This window comes from Bos mutus, chromosome 10 (genome assembly GCF_027580195.1).
Source record: "Bos mutus isolate GX-2022 chromosome 10, NWIPB_WYAK_1.1, whole genome shotgun sequence".
Classification (NCBI taxonomy): domain Eukaryota; kingdom Metazoa; phylum Chordata; class Mammalia; order Artiodactyla; family Bovidae; genus Bos; species Bos mutus.
In genome coordinates, this window is record NC_091626.1 from 33,115,494 (window position 1) to 33,135,385 (window position 19,892).

At 36.1% G+C, this 19,892-nt stretch overlaps 1 protein-coding gene across 3 annotated transcripts in view; it reads left to right on the forward strand.

The window, feature by feature from the left end:
* Window positions 1-10,422, forward strand: part of PPP2R5E (protein phosphatase 2 regulatory subunit B'epsilon) — a 160,233-nt gene extending 149,811 nt beyond the window's left edge. For 2 of the 3 annotated variants that reach the window (XM_005898260.3, XM_005898261.3), the window contains exons 13-14: window positions 1,234-1,335; window positions 6,343-10,422. In XM_005898260.3, coding sequence (XP_005898322.1) covers window positions 1,234-1,335; window positions 6,343-6,442 — 202 coding nt within the window. In that variant the 3' untranslated portion in view covers window positions 6,443-10,422. The remainder of the gene's footprint in view (window positions 1-1,233; window positions 1,336-6,342) is intronic. The other variant, XM_005898262.3, reaches the window with a different exon arrangement.
* Window positions 10,423-19,892: the final 9,470 nt, after the last annotated feature.

Below are 19,892 nucleotides of genomic sequence, written 5' to 3' on the forward strand. Positions count from 1 at the left end.
TGTTTCTCTATGACATAGAAAGAAAATTGAATGTGGCATTAAAAATGAAATATAATTCCATATTTCCATAGTATGTTTGTCTACAAGCTTTGCATACAACTGTAAAATGTCATATTTCTCACTTTTCACATTTGTCGAATTTGTGACTAAAGCTTATAAAAATATAAGAGCTGGCAAACAGTTAAATTTCATTATGCAGGGAGCCTCTTGAGAACCTAGAGTGCTTCTAGCACGTGTCCTTAACCGCTCAGCAGACTGTGTTTGCCTTTTCTCCATCACAGCTCCATCACGGTCATATCTGAGAAGGTCTTTCTTTTCAACAAAAGACAGCTGAAGTTTCTCTTTTAATGAACACAGGGTAGAAGCAACACAGTAAACCCACTTATAAATGTTTTAGAAACTTCAAACCCAAGGAATGCCTTTTTCAGTGGTGTTGGAAAACACGCAAAATGGAAGAAATGTTGTATAGTTTTGCACAGGGAAGTGTTATTTAGATTCTAGTCTGGAGATACTAGGCTTGTCATGGCAGAGTCCTCACATTGCCGAGAGCTTATTCTTAGACTTGATAAGCATGGGCAGCCATTTGGCTCTTGAGCTGTTTAGTGTTCCATCACTGATAGCAGCCATCACCAGCTAGCCAATTACCTTCGGCCTGTGTGTTGAGTCAGCAAGAGGACTGATGCAAATCACCACTAGAAATGTAACTCTTATTAAGCTGCCCAACTTACGGGGGAGGGGGGGCTTGGTATCATCTTTGAATATGAATTATAGATATATAAACTTTGTTACCATGGAAACAGCCTTTGATTTTGATGAATTATGTATTTTATCACTTTAGAAATAAAATTCTATGCAAATTCAGGTCTCAAAGGTTGGTCCTGCCACAAGTGTTCATTTTTAGGGTGAAGTTGCTTTATACTTGCCTTTTTATTAAATGAAATTAACAAGTGCCCATAGGCAAGTCTATTCTGGGTACCAGTGATTAGAAGGGCAAAATTAGATTTTCTTTTTCTAATCCTGCCAACCCCTCAGAAAGATCTCTTGTCTAAAGAATGTAGCTCTCTTCAGGTGGAAATGAATTGTAGGTCATTTCTAGTTGTTCCAACTAAAAAAGGGATGGTGACTAGGCGGTGTGAGCAGCTCATTCAGGTAAAGGTTGTACATCCATTTTCTTTGGGCAGCAACCCATTACATAGGACTAAACAACACGTTCCTTTCTCTCTGTGCTTCCAGGGCTATTGTGGCGTTAGTGTACAATGTGTTGAAGGCGTTTATGGAAATGAACAGCACCATGTTTGATGAGCTGACAGCCACATACAAGTCAGATCGTCAGCGGTAACTTTTTAAAGCTTTTTTGTCAGCTGTGCATAAAACTGTTGAGTTCTTTCCTTGCTCTTTGCTGAATTTGCCTCGTTGTACCTGAAATCCTAAGCAGCACAATTGTATTTATTTCCATATTCATTTTCGCATGTGCATTAGTTGTGTCTTTATTAGTGTGTCACTGGGTAACAAAGCGTCATTTTGGTTAAGTCTGCTTTCCTCCTCCCTTCCCTAATGTTTCTCTTCTGCGTCCAGGTTAGAAGCCTGACGCATAACTGGTGTTTCAGGCCCACATAAGGGGACCATCAGGTTGATAGCCATCTGGATTCACTCCCATTCTGAACTAGAATGGGGCTGATATGTCCTTCACTCCAGCAGCAAGAGAGATGGGGCATGCTTTTGTTTAGCTCTTTGACCCAGAACTTAACTTTCTATACTAGAACCCAGCACATTCCTGTGATTTAGAGGGCAGTGAAAAGAACAAGGAGGTAAAGAGTATTATGCAAATCTTGATACGTTTAAGGTCAGAGGGAGCAGAAACCAGTTGAACTCATTATAATAAATGCTTCTGGTTTCATGGGTCTTTCTTGATTTCATTTATGTGATTCTTCAATTTTGTTATTTCTCATTCAGTATATTCAACTTTCCAAAAGATGTGTCTTAGTCTGTGTGGGCTGCTATACTGTATTATAGGTATCTTGTGGGTAGCTTCCAAACAACAAAAATGTTCTGGAATCCAGAAACCCAAGAGCATGGCGCTACCATAGTTGGGTGAAGGCCCTCTTTCTGGTTCAGAGCTGGTACCTTCTCACTGTGTCTTTGAAGGTGGACAGGGCAAGAGATCTCTGTGGGGTCTCTTTTATAAGAGCACTAATCCCATTCATGAGGGCTCCACCCTCATGACCTTATCACCCCCAAAGGCCCCACCTACTAATACCATCACCTCTGGGGTTTAGGATGTCAACATGTGAATTTTGGGGGCATACAAATATTCAGACCCTTTGATGTACTTGGAGAGGTTGAGGAAAGTCTGGAGAGCTAGTTAGTAGTTGAACCGCTGGGTTGACTTTTCTCATCCAGAAGAAAATGTCAGCTTTGTGTATATTATAAAACCATAGACTTTCAAGGATCCCAGTGTTCATACTCAGGACCTGGCTAAACCTCCTGAGAAAAACTGTCTGGTTCCTTTGCACCTTTCCCCGATTTTTAATATGTTACTTGGATTTTAGATAAAAGGAGCAATGAAGGGAAAGGTTTGGTGGCAGGGGACAGATGATCGTCACAGTGATTTTTTAAAAAATTACCAAGATATGGCATACAAGAGCAACTTTATGGAATATGAAAAGTGTTTAATAGTAGAGAGAAGAGACTTGAGTTGTTTTTAATACCATGTTGAGGTAAATATTAGTTATTGGATATGTTGTACCAGACTTAAAGAACTTTTAATTTACTATATTTGTAGTTGTTTCAAATCATTAAATTTATAATAACTCTCCATGTTTCAAACTTAAAATCTTTAAAAAATGTTATTTAAGTGAAGGGAATACAGGGCAGATTTTCATACTGTGATATACCATTAAGGAGTGCATTGTACGTAATATCCTTCTTTTTATAGTAACTAGAAACCCATTTTTATTTTCCTAGTTGAATAAGAATTAAATCTGCAGAAATCCATTAAGACTACTGAAGACATGTTTCTAAAATATTCAAATCATTTGAATTAATTTCGTTCATTTTTATTGAATTTCAAAACTGTTTTATGATCATTTATCATTTAAACTAAATAGGCCAGCCTCTTGAAAAAGATAATTAACAGCAAATAGACACTATGAAGCTGACTATGACAGTCTGGTGCTTTAAAGTGATTTATAGCGAGTGGACTTTCTTAATGACAGAAGGAGTATTTAAAAACCAGTATTTTGTCTAATGAGCAATACAAGGGTATACTTAGTAGATGGAAATACTAGTTTTTCCATGGATATAGGAAGAGAAAAAGAGACTAAAGAGATTTATTTGGTATTGTCCGACAGGAGCTTCTCTGGTGGCTCAAATGGTAAAGAATCCACCTGCAGTGTGGGAGACGTGGTTGGATCCCTGGGTTGGGAAGAGTCCCCTGGGTTGGAAAGAGTCCCTTGGCGGAGGGAATGGCAACCCACTCCAGTATTCCTAGCTGGAGAATCCCCATGGACAGAGGAGCCTGGTGGGCTACAGTGCATGGGTCACAAAGAGTCCCAACAAGAAATGAAAAGAGGATTTATTTCTAGAAGGCAAGAAGTTAGTAACTGTTGCAGTTCAGATCAACATTTTTTAAAATATTTAATCTGAAAATGGTGGGTGGAATAAGTAACTAACTCTGACGGATACATATGTCAACATTAGTGCTCTGTGAAATTGTAACAGGGAGTTTGACATTATCCCTAGTATGACAGCCTAGTGAAGTTTTAAACTGCCACCTACAGGGAGAGAGAAAAGTGGGAAAGAATAGGGGTGACAGAAGCTATATCAGAAATATTTAGGGTTTTTGAAGATAAAGCTGTCAGTATAAAAGATGTATGATAACTCAGCAAAAAGTTTACCTAGAAGAAAAGCCCCATAGGGTAGACTGCTGCTGCTGCTAAGTCGCTTCAGTCGTGTCCGACTCTGTGCGACCCCGTAGACGGCAGCCCACCAGGCTTCTCTGTCCATGGGATTCTCCAGGCAAGAACACTGGAGTGGGTTGCCATTTCCTCCTCCAATGCATGAAAGCGAAAAGTCAGAGTGAAGTCGCTCAGTCGTGTCTGACTCTTAGCGACCCCATGGACTGCAGCCTACCAGGCTCCTCCGTCCATGGGATTTTCCAGGCAAGAGTACTGGAGTGGGGTGCATTGATTGCTATACAACTCTTGATCAAAGACTGGTGAAATGCCTCAGTGACAAGATTATGAATGTTTAATCATGTCAGCTCTTCATTTAAACTGAAAATTAAGGCAATAAGAACCTAACATATATTGAAGCTGTTTTTTAGTTGAATAAAGTCTCTAAAGCCCTTGCTTACTATCTTCCTCCTCTTCCAAGTAAAAAGATCAATATGCATTGAAACTCAGCAGGATCAGCAAAATTTACTTTCAAATCAGTATTCTATGATAACATTTATTTAGACCTAATGTTGGGCTTCCCTGGGAGTCCATTGTTTAAGAATCTGCCTTGCCGTGCAAGGGAAACCTGTTTGATCCCTGGTCTGGGAAGAGCCCACATCCTAGAGCAACTAAGCCCGTGTGCCATAACTACTGAGCCAGCCCTCTAGAGCCCGAATCACAATGACTGAACCCACACACTGAATCTGCTGAAGCCCAAGTGCCTGGAGCCTGTGCTCTGCAACAAGAGAAGCCACTGCACTGAGAAGCCTGTTCCACCACAACGAAGAGCCCCCGCTCACCACGACTAGAGAAGGGCCTGCACGGCAATGAAGACCCAGCACAGCCAATGATAGATAAATAATAAAGCTTTAGACAGACCTAATGTTATCCCCAAATTGTACTGAGAAACCTAAAGTGATGATTTACCAAACAGTTTTGCTCTGCAGTTAGGTATCTAGGATCCATAGTGGTTGGAGAATTATTGCCCTATAAATAAAATTTTTCAGGGTCAAAGGTACCAAGTAGGTAATTGTTTGAAAAACTATTATGCCTACTAAAATTTATATTGTATCAAGTGTATTTGAGCCAGTTAAAACTAGTTGCAGTAAACAAGGCTTAAATTGCCAAAATACTAATTATAAAATGATGGAATGGGGATGTAAAAGTCTTTAGATATTTCTAGAGGTATTTTGGCAGGGGGGCATGAAGATTAATTTCTGTTGCTGTAGACAATCAGTACAACTTAAAAAACTGGTAATGACTTAAAAAATATAAGGCGGTGGAATTATGTATACATTCCACTTATGTGGATTTCCTTCACTGAATAAATATACTATACTACAGTGAAGTGCAAAATTCTTGCTAAGTCAAATTCTTCCCAAGTGAAGTAGAGCCCCTGTTTTTAGGAATTATCTGAATTTATAGATTCACAAATATTATCAGGTGTGCTGTTTACTGGTTCATCACAACATGAAGAAACTAGGGACAGTGTAGTGAGTTATTTTTAATAAATATGAATTTATAGTGTACCCATGTGTTCCTGGATTGCGTACTTACTACTTCATTGATATTAAAGTTAACATCTTTTCTTTTATAAAACTATGGTAATCTAAAAATGTCCTTGGCAAAATAAAATTCATTTACCCTATTTTGAACATCTAGTTTATGGGAAAATTTTAACCAAACAGTAAAATCTGAAGTCTGTAAGTCACAAATTGATATTGAGCCAATTTGAAGGCTTGGAACATTAAAAATTTAATAACTGATAATACTAACAAAGTTCTGTTGAGAATTAAAACTGAAATTATAGAAGAAAGATGTTTAGTTTTATATATAGGTATAAAATAAATTCATAATTTGGTTCCTGTGGTTTGATATTTTTAAGAACAAGATTCTGCTAAAGACTTTACATACATATAATGCAGAAAAAATGGACTGTAATAAGAGGAAGTATGTTTTCTTGACCTACTACCTTCTCTATATCATGTCATCTCTAGCAACCCTTTTGAGAAACTATTCAGAGAGAAAAAGAAAATCAGATTTGAACTAGACCCAAAGTAAAAATGCCATTGGATTTAGGGTAACAGATACTTATAAATGTTGATCTTTTTTTTTCTTGGTATTTTGAAGTTAATCTTCCTTATTAAGCTAAGTGTAAAGGAATATTAATGTGAAATGAAATCTTAAAATATACTTGTCATTTCCTACTCTATGTTCTTTCTATATATGTGTCAAGGAAAAAAAAAGAGCAGAAAACCAAAAAGATTAAACACCTACAAGTTTAATGCCAAAGTTTTCAGAGATTTTTAAAAGACTGGGTTAAAATATGTCAAAGGGGCAGTTATTGTTGGATAATCTTTTTAAACTTTCTCAGTTGTTTACCTTATATTCTATTTTTTTTCCCCAGTGAGAAAAAGAAAGAAAAGGAACGTGAAGAATTGTGGAAAAAACTGGAGGATCTGGAGTTAAAGAGAGGTCTTAGACGTGATGGGATAATTCCAACTTAACAAAAATAACGACAACAACATTACTAACCTGTGGAGTCACACATTTATGTAGTAGAAGATGGAGCAACAGTTTTCTGTATTGTGCAACTTTACAGTAGATATCACATTTGTTTCATTATTACAACAGCACTGTATATACCTGTCTCTAAGTAAAAGGAAAAAAAAAATAAGGACTTCAATCCAAAGTTTGGACAGTAGATGGACTTCTCAGAACTTGGCAAACATAATTATTGTTCTAACCCTCTTTTAAAAAAAAAAAGCAGTCTTCAGAGGTCTGTTGATGAAATTGCTATATTAAAATTCCATTATTGGGAGTTCCTTATTTATCATTAGCAGAGAGTATGAAACAATTTTCAAATGTGAACAATCTTAAATTTAGCTTGTCTTTCTGCTAAGCTGTTAAATGTATTTATAGTAAAGGAAGGAAAAAAAAAAAGACTGTCATTTCCTTATAAGTTTGTATAACATCCTCCTCTGGATAACTTGACTGTAATTTGACATCTTTTCCTTTTGCACATCTTCATGAGTTGAATGTGGAATGGGGCTATGAAGTATAAAGGTCCCGTGTTAAAAGTTTTGTTTACTGGAATGAACATCCTTCCAGTAACCAGGTAGTGCTGGTACTCCTTTAGTTTTAAAATTAGGAGTAAAAGAGAACAGGTGATAAACATGGTAGGGAAGGGAATTTCGGATTCATGCCTGAGTTTATGGTGAATCCAGATCAATGTCTTGAATCCTTTGAAAACAGGCACTGGGACAGGAGAGGGTTCAGCACCTGACCAGTATTAGTTATGTACATCACTGAAAACACATACCAGAGATGTTTTAGAAATGTCAGGAGACATCCTTTCGGACCATTTGGAAATAAGAAAGACAAACACTGAACAGTACAACCATGAAATTGATTGCCAGGATGTGAATCTAATTGGGAATAGAGTCGAGCAAACAGCTTGGACTGTTTGGAGTTGTTGCCTTACTTTTTAATATGTATTTATAAAGTATTCCAGCAAAAAGAGGATGTAGCCTCTGGGGAAAACAAACATATTACAGTGTTTTTTGTAGATTCTCGTTCTGTATCCCATCACAGCGCCAGCCCTGTTTTTAGCCAGAAAGGATTCAGGATAAACATTATTATGCATTCTGAATTGGATGCGTATTCCTAACTACTGTATTTGTTACCAAAAGTGGTTCTACAAATGCTACTGAAAAAAATCTGGAAATTCCTAATGTCCTGAGTGTTAATAATAAAGTTTAAAAATGCTTTTATATCAAAGGTGCATTGTGACCAAATTGTTTAAGAAAACAACAACAAAAAAAACACAAAATCTAGGGCTGTATTATAGATATATCTTACTGGCTCTCTGCTCTGTATTTGAAAGAGGAATCTTACATCTTGGGGAGTTAAAATGCTGATAAAACTTGTGTACATTGTGTACTTAACCTAATGCAGTTGCATTATCATGTACTGAAAGATACGTGTTTTGGGATTTATTTCCAGGATGCTTTTGCTTGTTATGGACATGGCAGCAGTGAGTTGATAATCCTAAACCATCCCTTCCAGAAGTATTCGTGACATGGAGCTGATTCTGCGTTCATGTGTTGAATTGTGATAGTAGCAAACAGGAACATATGAACTGTTGTTGCTCTTAATAGAAATATGGTATCAATATGGGCTTGTATAGTTTATTCCTTCCATTTAAAATATAAGATAGAATATGCAGTTTTATTCTTTATAAGAAAAAAGGAAAAAAAAAAAGCCGCTGACCTTTCTCCCCTATCAAGTGTTTCAGGATTATCAGGTCACAGTTTGTGCATCAAAAGTCAGCCAGTTATGGACATTGTCATCTCAATAACTTTGTAAAACAAAAACAAAACTTGGCATTGTTAATTCTGAAAAAGAAACAGCAGTAAAAGAGTCATATGCAATATCAAACACAACATGGTTTAGTGGAATTAATAGATTTTTTTTTTTTAAAGAACTTTAATGGGGATTCAATGTAAAGCTGGCAGAGGCTGCCAAAGATGAAAGAACTTACTTTAAAAGTGCTGGAGCAAAGGTGCAAGTTCAAATGCTAAAGATAAAAAATAAATTTGTAACAAACCATCTCCTTCAGCCCTTTTGATTTTAGCCCATGGGTTTTGACTTTGCTTTATATTTAATTTTGACAATATGAACTTTTGTTTGCTATCAAGGTCACAGGTTTATGAACTATATCTCTGCCCATTAGAATGAAATGCAGTCATTTGAAATGAGAAAGACCAGGACTCTTTATTGCACCTTACCCTGTCCTCAGAGTTAAGGTGAAAGCTGTACCGATATCCTTGATGTCAATTTCGTATGCTGAGCATTCCAAACTGAGAAGAATAAGGCCAAATTTTAGACATATTTAAAGAAGCTATTATATGTCTAAAATTCATAGGGCAACTTCTGAGAAGAAACACTGTCTTTTCTACTTTAACCGAAAGTGACAATGTGACATTTGTCATGTTGGATCCAGTGACGCAGAGTAACTGAGGTAACCTGACTGTTGCACTATGTGACATATTTAAGGACGTACTTGCTGCATTTGCAGCAGCCCTCTCTCTTTGTCCTTTCCCACATTTCTGCTGTTGCTGCAAGTCGAGTTAATTGTGACAAATGCATCTTTGTGTTATATTTTGTTTGCTTCCTAATTTCCAGAACTATATATAAATATATTTTTTAAATAGCAAATATTGTAGTTAGTGAGTGATGATCACTCCAACCTTATCCCTACCATATTGGTTTCAGGGGTAGGACTAAGAGTGTCTTTGGAAGAAAAACAAAAAACGAAAACAAAACCCTGTGGTTTAGAAGGATGCTGAGGCCTTAGGCTGTGGGCCTGGAACAGCCATGTGAGTGAACTGACCCATCTCATACTTTGAATCAAGCATGCATTCCTTTTCTCATTGTGCAAGTGTCCCCAGTTTTCCCTCAGTGTTTAGTTTTCGGCCTTTGAAATTTTATTATATTTTGCTCTCCCTAACATCTGTTTTTTATAAAATAAAATAAAAAATAAAAAAAGTGAGATATAAGTAATACCCTCAATGCCTCTGGATACTCACAAGCAGGGTTATACTCCTTCATCTTGGGCTCACTTGCCTAAATGGAAGGGTTTAATTTATTTTGTACCTCCTTCTATGCGTGGGACAGTCCAGGGTGCGGAGCCAGGAATTGCTCATAATTGCACCTGCTATACTTAAATGTATAGCCCTAGGCTCAATCACACTATGGAAAGAAAAAAAAAGTATATTTAGAGCTTTAAAAGCTTTTTTATTTTTTTGTGGGGGCCGGGGTGGGGGGTGGGTGGGAAAGGGAAGATGTATGGATGCTATTGGCATTTTTAAGTGTTCAGAGGTGTTTTTTTTTCCCCCTTCTGTTTTGTTTTTTTCCCTTCAATTGGATGCACTGACCTGGCCCAAGAAATAAAGAGATTCTCTCTTTTGATGCTGTTACCAATGTTATGACAAAGTGACAGTCGCCTAGAACAAAAAAAGTGGCACCAGACATGATCAGTGATATTTATTTGCACATCGATATTTTTATTTTTATATTCTGGCTCAGCTGCTTCTCTGAGTGGAGTTAAGGAATGAGCCACAAAGAATTTTTGTAGTAGCTATATTGGGAACGCATTTTATATTTTTCAGTATTTAATTTTGAAACTCTAAAAGGATGGTGCATCTTGAGAGAAAGCTGAGCAAATTTTAATCTGGTGGAATGTTCGTTTGTGCTGCTTATTGTGCACAACTGCAGCAGTAGCATCTCTCTTGGAAATAAACATCCCAGATTATGACGTCTATGAATATAGGTTTCCTTTTCTACCCCACTCTTTCCCTTCCCTCCCCCGTCTTTCCTTCTTTCCCTTCTCTTTACTTTTTTGGAAATCACTTATTGTATATAAGTTGTAATCCAGACCTCATGTATCAATGGGGAACTTTCAAATATAAATATTACCAATACATTTTCTGGTTGTTGTCTGATTTTTGATTGAGGTATAATGAGAATGACATGTCCATTGCTTTTGGTTTGAGGACTTCGCTTTAGCTTCATACATCTTTTGGTATTTTAGTATTTCATTGTTTTAGCAGGAGAGGGCAGCAAAAGTTCATTTTCCCTGTTAGAAATGCTGTGGTTCATGACCGGTTTTAAATTTAGTTGTGTGTGTGTGTTTTTAAACAGCATCTGTTTGTGGGTAGAGGTAAAAAATGAAACATTTTTGATAATGAAAATTTGCATATGAAAATTATAGACTGATTGAACCAGACAGTGAAGACTTCTGATCCACATGAAAGTCAAAAGGCCACAAAAGAATCTTCTGGCACTGGCTAAAATATGCTACTTCCTTTTCAAACACAACAAAATGCAAGCTGAATCTTAAAACACTTGGAGTTTAAAATGTCTTTCTTTGGAAATGATTTACTTTCTTCAAAGTGGTAACAGAAACAAAAATGAAGGTGCTCCTGAAGGAAAATGTAACCTTCCCCTTTCACAGCTGTGTGAGAGGTTCTGTACTGTGGGTACATCCAATAAAGAAGCGGTGAAGAGTTTTCAGGCGCCTGGCTATGTGTGTGTGTTCATCTGTTTCTGACCTCCGTGACCTTTTTGAACCATACAAATGGTAGATTTGATCAATATAAATGTGAAGTTGGTATGTTCAGGCTTTCAACTTGAGAAAATCAGTTTGTAATTAGGGTGGGCTTCAGGATCTATTGCTGGATATGCAAATACCCCAAAACTTGGTGGCAAAATCAAAGTTATTTTGTTCACAAATGTACGATGTGGGCAGGACTTGGCAAGAATTCTTGTCTTTGCTATTCCAGTGTCAGCTTGGGTTTATCAAGGGGGCCAGGAGTCATGGCTCACTTGCATGGCTGGCCAGTCGGTGCTGGCTGTTGACTTGGGGTTCAGCCAGAGACCTCATTTCTTCTTGACACAGACCTCCTTATGGGGGTGCCTTCCTTTACTTCCTCAAAGTATGAAAACTAGGAATGAACGTTTTAATCGACAGGAGGTGGATACTGCGAATTCTTTAAAACCTGGGCCCAGAAACTGTCACAGCATGATTTCGGTCATATTTTGTTGCTCAGACAGTGATGAAGTCTGCTCAGATACAAGTGCAGGGGATGTGAGCCTCATTGCTATGTGCTGAGAGGAATGTCATCTGTAGCCAACCCTGGGATACTTTGTAAAGCATTTGATTTAGGTGTGGTTTACTCTCTTGGCTAATTAGATTTGGAACCACGTAGAGTTAACTAGTTAATGTTTCATGTTCAGTTAAACTAAGTTGGGAGGGGAAAAAAAATCCTTGTACATTCAGTAGTTTTGTATTTCAAAGCATGACAATTTTACATCTGAAGATCACCTTGGTAAGTTACTTACCAAGAAGAAACTTGTAACAAAAAATTTCAGGGTTCATAGAAATATGAGTTGATTTCCATGGAATGTCTAACCTTTTCTATAACATTGCTTCCTGTCTTATAATGAAGCAAAACAAATGTATAATCCAGATTTTGTTTGTTTGTTTGTTTTAGCCAAGACTAAGTATGGAAAAGTACGGAATAGTTGACCAAGACTGTGGGATTAGGGGAATTAAAATTTGCTTGTTTCTGATTATGATACATGTTCATTGTATATTCTTGAGAAGGAAGATTTTAAGAAACAAACTGAATACCTATATGCTACTCCCCGTATCAAAAAGACCATTAAAAGTCATGTATGTTCATTGATTGACTGGACCAATGTTAATTGATCACCTCTGTCCAGAGTTTTGCCCATCCTCCGTTGTTCCCATTTCCTACATCTTTATTGTCTCATTTAATTTTGTTCACAATCTGAATTAATTATACGATTTGAGTCAAATTTTGCTGCTACCAGATGATATGGGGCCTCAGAACCAGGATGGATATCAGTCACGGCCCCCTTTGTCCTCCCTAAAGCTCTTCAGGCAAGGTGTCTTCAGCCAGTGTCACCCAAGATGATGACCATGGACTTGGAAGACAGAGACCCCTGGGATCATTTGGCTTCTGACATTTATCAACGGTGTGACTTTGGGAAAACTGAGCTAAGCCTCAAATTCATTTGTAAAGTGGTACTTATTTTTCACTGTTGTTATATTCTATTAGGCAGTATATGTAAAATAGCATAAAGTGTGACACATGGTAACCTTAAAAATATTATGTTTGATGAATACTTTATTAAACCCAAAAGTTAAACCCACAGCAGAAGAATGGAAGTAATAAAGATTATTAAGCAGAAACAAAGTAGAGTATAGAAAAACAACAGGGAAAAGTGAAACCAAAAGTTGGTACTTTGAAAAAACCAGGAAAATTAACAAACCTGTAACCAGATGGACTAAATAAAAGAAGACTCAAATTACTAAAAATCAGAAATGAAAGTGGAGATATCTTCGCTGATTCTATAGAAATAAAACATAAGAGTACTGTGAACATTTGTTTGCCCCCTCCAAAAAAAAAAAAAGTTGGGTAGTCTAGATGAAATGATTCAATCACCATGAAATAGAAAATCTGAATAGACTTATAATTAGTGAGAGAATTGCATTGGTAATCAAAAATCTCCCAACAAAAATCTCGGCCCAGGTGGCTTCACTAGTGAATTCTACCAAACATTTAAAGAAGAATTAATACCAGTGCCTCTCAAATGTTTTCAAGAAATCAAAGAGGAGGGAACACTTCCTAACCCATTCCTATCAGGTCAGTATAATCCTGATACCAAAAACAGATAATTTAAGAAAGTAAAACTAAAGACCCATATCCCTTATAGACATTGATAAAAAAATGTCCAGCAAATTGCTAGCAAACAGATTCAGCAGCATATTAAAAGCATTATCCATAATTAGATGGGATTTATTCCTGGAATGCAAGGATGGTTCAACATACAAAAATGAGTCAATGTAATGTACCACATCATCAAAATGAAGGGAAAAAACCCCAACGTAGTAATCTCAACTTATGCAGAAGAAGCATTTGAGAAAATTCAACACCCTTTCATGATAAACACTTAACAAAATAGAAATAGAAGGAAATTATCTCAACGTTGTAAAAGCCACATGTGAAAAATCCATAACAAACATGGTATTCAATGGTGAAAGACTGAAAGCTTTTCATCTAAGATCAGGAAGAACATGAGGATACCCACTTTTTCACTACTTATATTCAACATAGTGCTGGAAGTTCTATTCAGAGCAATTAGGCAAGGAAAAGAAAAAGCATCCAAATTGGAAATGAAGAAGTAAATTTGTTTGCAGGTGGTATGATGTTACATGTAGAAAACTCTAAAGACTCCACAAAAAGTTGCAACTAATAAAGTAGCAGAATACTAAGTCAACACACCAAAATCAGTTTCATCTCTGTATACAATGAGCAAACTGAAAAGGAAATTACAAAAACAATTCCATATACTATTAGCATCGAAAAGAATAAAATCCTTAGTAATTAATAGTGAAAGACTTGTACAATGAAAACTACAAAACTGCTGAAAGAAATTAAGACATAAATGGGAACATATTCCATGTTTATTGATTGGATTAATTATTATTGGCAAAATACATACTGCTGAAGTGATCTACAGATAGAGTGTAATCATTGTCAAAATCCCAATTGATAATGATTGATTGATAAAAGGATTTTTTGCAGAAATTAAAAAATCCATTCTAAAATGTATATGGAATCTCAAGGGAGCATGAATTGTCAAAACGATTTTGAAAAAGAACAAAACTGGAGGACACTCTGATTTTAAAACTTACTATAAAGCTACATTAATCAAAACAGTGTGGTGGTTTTGGCATAAAGCTATATAGGTAAATGGGATAAAATAGAGAACTCAGAAGAAACATATATGGTCAAAAGATTTTTGACAAGGCTGCCAAGACCATTTGATGAGGAAAGGAAAGTCTTTTCAAAGAACAGTGCTGTGAAAACTGGATATCCACACTTTGAAGAATGAAGTTGGATCACTATATACAAAAATAACCTCAAAATGAATCAAGGACCTAAATGTAAGACCCCAAATAATAAAACTCTTGGAAATAAACATAGGACAAAAGTTTCATTGTACAACATTGTACAATATTTGACAGGACTTCTTGGACATAACATCAAAGGCACAGGTAACAAAAAATATGTGAATTAGACTTCATGAAATTTAAAAAATTTGTGCATCCTAAGATACTATCCACAGAGTAAAAAGGCAGCTCATGAATGGGAGAAAATATTTGCACATCGTATATCTGTAAAAGGTTTAACATCAAGAATATGTGGAGAACTTTAAAAAACTCGATAAAAAACTTAAACAGCCCAATTCAAAAATGGGCAAGGATTTAAATAGATATTTTTCCAAAGAAGATAATAACTGGCCAACAAGCACATAAAAAGATACTCAACATCATTAATCATTAGGAAACTACAAATCAAAACTGAGGTATACCTCCTCATACCAATAAGGATGGCTACTATCGAAAAACCAGAAAACAAGAAGAGCTGGCAAGGATGTGGAGAAACCAGGTCATTTGTGCACTATTGATGGGAATGGAAAATGATACAGCTGCTGCGGAAACAGTATGGAAGTTCCTCAAAATATTAAAAATATCATATGATCTGGCAATTGCCCTTCTGAGTATATACCCAAAAGAAATGAAAACAGGGCTTCAAAACGTTATTTTTACACCCATCATTATTCACAGTAGCTGAAATGTGGAAGCAACTCAAGTGTCCACCAGCAGATGGCTGGATGAGCAAAATGTGGCATGTACATGGAATATTATTCAGCCTCAAAAAGGAAGGAAATTCTGAAAGATGATACATCATAGATGAACCTTGAGAACATTATAGTAAATGAAAATAAGCTGGTCACACTAAGGCAAATAGTGTTTGATTCCACTTAAACGACGTACTTAGATGAGTCAAAACCATAAAGACAGAAAGTGTAATGGTTGTTGCCAGCGGCTGAGAGGAGGAAAGAATGGGGTATCTTCTAATAAGTATGGAGTTCCAGCGTTAAAAGATGAAAAGAGTTAAGAGGATGGGTGGTGGTGATGGTTGCACACTGAAGTGTACAAATGACCTGTACATGTAAAAATGATCAAAATGGTTAATTTTATGTGTATTTTACCTCAATAATAAAAAATGCTACTAAACCATTTTCCACCGTGGATATGACATTTCACACTCTGAACAACAAGGTATGAGGACAACAACATTCAAAAATGTTGGCACATTTTTGCCAACATTTAGTGGTGTCACTTTAAATAGTTTTAGCCATTCTGGTGAATGCATATAAAGATATTTTATTGAGGTTCTCATTTGTATTCTCCTGATGACTAATTATATTAAACACCTTTTTCATGTGTTTTTGGCAATTTGTATATCTTCTTTTGTGAAGTGTCTGTTCAAATTTTTGCCCATTTTGCTTTATTGTGTTGTTGACCTTTTTATTATTGAATTGTAGGGTATCTTTATGTTTCTTGGGTAATAATTCTTTGTCACATATATGTTTTGTGAATATTTTCTCCATACCTAATGAGCAAAAGGTTTAAATTTTGATGAGATATAATTTAACTTTTTTTGTTTTATGATTATTGTTTCTTGTGTCCTAAGAAATCTTTCTTCCTGCTTCCTTTCATCCCTCCCTGCCAGTCCAAATTATACTCTTTTATATATCCCCTTTGAAAGCTTTATAATTTTTGCTTTTATGTTTAGGCTCATGATTCATCTTGGATTATTTTTTTGTGCTCATCTCTGGCTATTTTCAAAATTTGCTTTATCCTTTGTTTTCTGTTTGCTTCTGATGTGCCTCATGTTTTGCTTCATATTTATCATGCTTGGAGATCACTGAGCTGCTTAAATCTCTACATATTTACCTATTACCAGATTTGGTAAATATTTTGATTGTTATTTTTCAGATATTTTTTTCTGTCCTGTTCTCCTTCTTTCTTCTGGAACACTAATTACATGTACTTAAATCTTTGTTATAGTATCATACATCACAGGTACTGTTCATTTTTTATTAATAAATTATCTTTTTATTGAGATATAATTCACATAAAATTAATCATTTTATTTACTTTTAAAAATTGGCCATTTAAAAATATACTAGTCACTGACATTTTGTACATTAAAGATATTGTACAGCTTTCTTTTCTATATCATTCCAAATATTTTCACCATCCCAAAAGAAAACCCCATAATCTTCAGGTAACCACTTTCCATTCCTCCCTCCCAACAGCTGTCAACCATAAATTAGCCTTCAGTCTTTATGCATTTACCTAGTCTGGATATTTTACATAAATGGAATCATATAATGTATAACCTTTTTGTCTGGCTTCTCTCACTTGGCGTATTCCTTTTGAAGTTCATATTGTATGTATCAGTACTTCTTTCCTTTTTATTGCTGCATATTTCATTGTATGATATACCACATTTTATTTATCTATTATCAATTTATTGATATTTAGGTTGTTTTAACCTTTTGGCTATTGTGAATAGTGCTGTCATGAGTGATCATTATGAGTTTTTGTTTAAATACATGTTTTCAGTCCTTTCAGTAAATAAGGTTGGAGTGAAATTTCTGGGTCATATGGTAATGCTATGATTAATTTTCTGAGGAACTGTCAGACTTTTTTTCTACAGTAGCTGCACTAATTTACACTCCTTGAGCAATGCATGGGGGTTCTGATTTCTTTACCTCATTGCTAATGCTCGTTGTTTTCTGTTGTTGTTTTTATCTATAGTCATCCTAGTGGATGTTCTGTTCATTTTTTAAAAAATATCTTTTTTCAGTGCTTTTTAAATTGATACTATATTGATCTTCCTCAAGTTCTTTTTCCTCTGTCCTCTCTATTAACTGTTATGCTCATATAACAAATATTTTTATTTTAGATACTATATTTTTTAGTTTTAGAATGTTCTCATGGTTCATTTTCTGGAGTCTATTCCTTTGTTGAGATGTCTATCTTTTCATTCACTGTATGTCTTTCTTAATATCTTTCTGTATAGTTATCATAGCTATCATAAGGTTCTTTTTGCAAATTCCAGTATCTGGGACTTGTCTCTCTTAATGGTCTTTTTCTTGAGAATTTGTCCCATTTTTCTGGTCCTTTGTATGTTGAGTAAATTTGAATTTTTTCTTGGATACTTTAAATTTTATGTTATGGGAACTCTGGATTGTGTAATATTTCTCTGAAGAGTATTAATTAGTTGTAGCAAACACTAATTTGGTGGGACTCTACAAGCTCCGTCGCTTGGTAAGTAGCTCATATCATCGTTCAGTTGTCTTATCCTTCTCTGGAGTTTGTTCCACGCGTGTGAGGGTCAGGTGTTAGTCATAGATTTGGGTTAGGTTACGCACACAAAATTTTTGTTTCTCCTTTCTAGTGCTGTCCTTTCTGTGATATTACCCTCACTTTCCAATGGCTGTGGCTGCCCTGCACTCTGTGGTTCTTTAGGGCAGAAAAACAGTTTTCCTGTTATGTTCTACTTGTGTTCTCCTGCTTCACCTAGCATTGACGCTCAGGCTCAAACTTAAAAAATGGAAGATTTACCCAGTGTCATCCTTTTTTCCCGAGTGTTGCCTTTCCTACAGAATATGCCTTTTAGTGCTTTCCAGTTGCTTTCCTTCTCCTCTGTGTGTATGTCTCTTTTGTGCTACATTTCCCCATTTTTATCTGCATGAAGAGGTCTGGCAGAATTCTGATCATGTATTCTTAAAGCAGATTTTCCCTCAAGGGCTATAATTTGGAGACACATGATTCTCTCCCTCCCCCACCCCAAAACATTCTACATATGGGGCATGGTACTAAGTCAGGTAAGTATTTCCCACACATCAGTAATTTACATATCACTGCCATTAATTTTGCCACTTTAATATTACACTTGTAATGTGTTAGCTTATTTTTAAATGAATCATATTTTCATTCAATTTTATTTATTCGCTTTTAAAACTTTTTATTTTGAGACAAATTTAGACTTATACAAGAGTTGAAAAATATTACCGTGAATTCCTGGATATCCTTCTTCCAGCTTCCCCTTATGTTACCATCTTCTATAACCAAAGAGGATTTATCCTTGGCACAAGTACCCTAGATGTAATGCTGTCAACTAAAATACAGAATTTATTCAGATTTTACCAGTTTTCCCATTAATGTCCCTTTTCTCGTCTAGCATCCAATTCAGGACTCCACGTTGTAAGTAGCTGTCACGTCTCCTTAGTCTCTTCAACTTGGTGACACTTTCCAAGTCTTTCCTGATCTTTCATTACTGATGCTTTTGAACAACACTGGTAAGTTATGTTTTAGAGTGTCCCTGAGTTTGGGGTTTCAGATGGTTCCTTATGATAAGATTGAAGTTAGAGGCATTATTTCAAGATATTGATAGGATGCTTCAGAGATGATGCTCCTCCCTCAGTGCATGATATCAGGGAGTACATGGTGTCACTGCTTATTATTAGGCTAGAGAGAATATTAACATACTCATATTAATGCAGCCCCTGATTACTGACTTAATTAAAAGAATGATATATTGGGAGGATGGGAGAGGGGAGACACAGGTTATGCAAAATTAAGCTGAATCTTTGACAATGTTTGTAGAATTTCCAAATCAAGAAATAACGACATAAGCAATTGGACATGTGGAAGCAACTACTGATAGCTTGCAGATATAATATAGGTAATATTAGCTAAAGGTATTCAAGAGGAGAGAGATCATGAAAAAAAGGCTTAATTGTCTTTTATCAAAGTCTTGATGTCTGAGAAATAGGTCAAATAGTGTGCATTCTTTTTTCAAAAACTCAAGTGGAGCAGACCTATAACAACCTCCAACGCAAGTTGAGACATGCCTGTTGGTATAAAAGGGGCTTTCTTCAGACCAGAGTGATTACATATTGTATGGATAGAGCACATCCCGGTCAAGAATTAGGATGTAACAGGTTGAGTTGATATCCCTCAAGATGCATAATTCTTTTTCTGAGATTCTGAGAATGCAGGGGGTCAGGAATTGATCTCTGCCACTGATTAGAAAGAAATCTGGCACAGATAACCTTCTAGTTTGCTTGAATGAGGAAATTTGAACATCAGATGGTGTTAATTAGGCGTTTACAGGCTATTTCACTGACACAAAAAGGATATTATCGCTGTTCCCCCTTGCACTTCAGCACCTGGAGTGTCTCAGACAATAGCGAATTCACATAATGAGCAATGTGAAATGGCAAGTGATTATGACTGAACAAATTGAGCTTGTGGAATCTCACAGGCAGACTCATTTCCTCCTTACAACTCTGGAATAGCTCTGTCTCTTTGGAAAGCCTGCTGCTTGTTCCAGGAGCTTCAGCAATCCAGGAAGGACCACCTGGAGAAGCCCAAGAGGGGCCAGTCAGGAGAGAGAGGAGAACTTTCATTATTTCTTCTGCAGACTCTGAAAATCC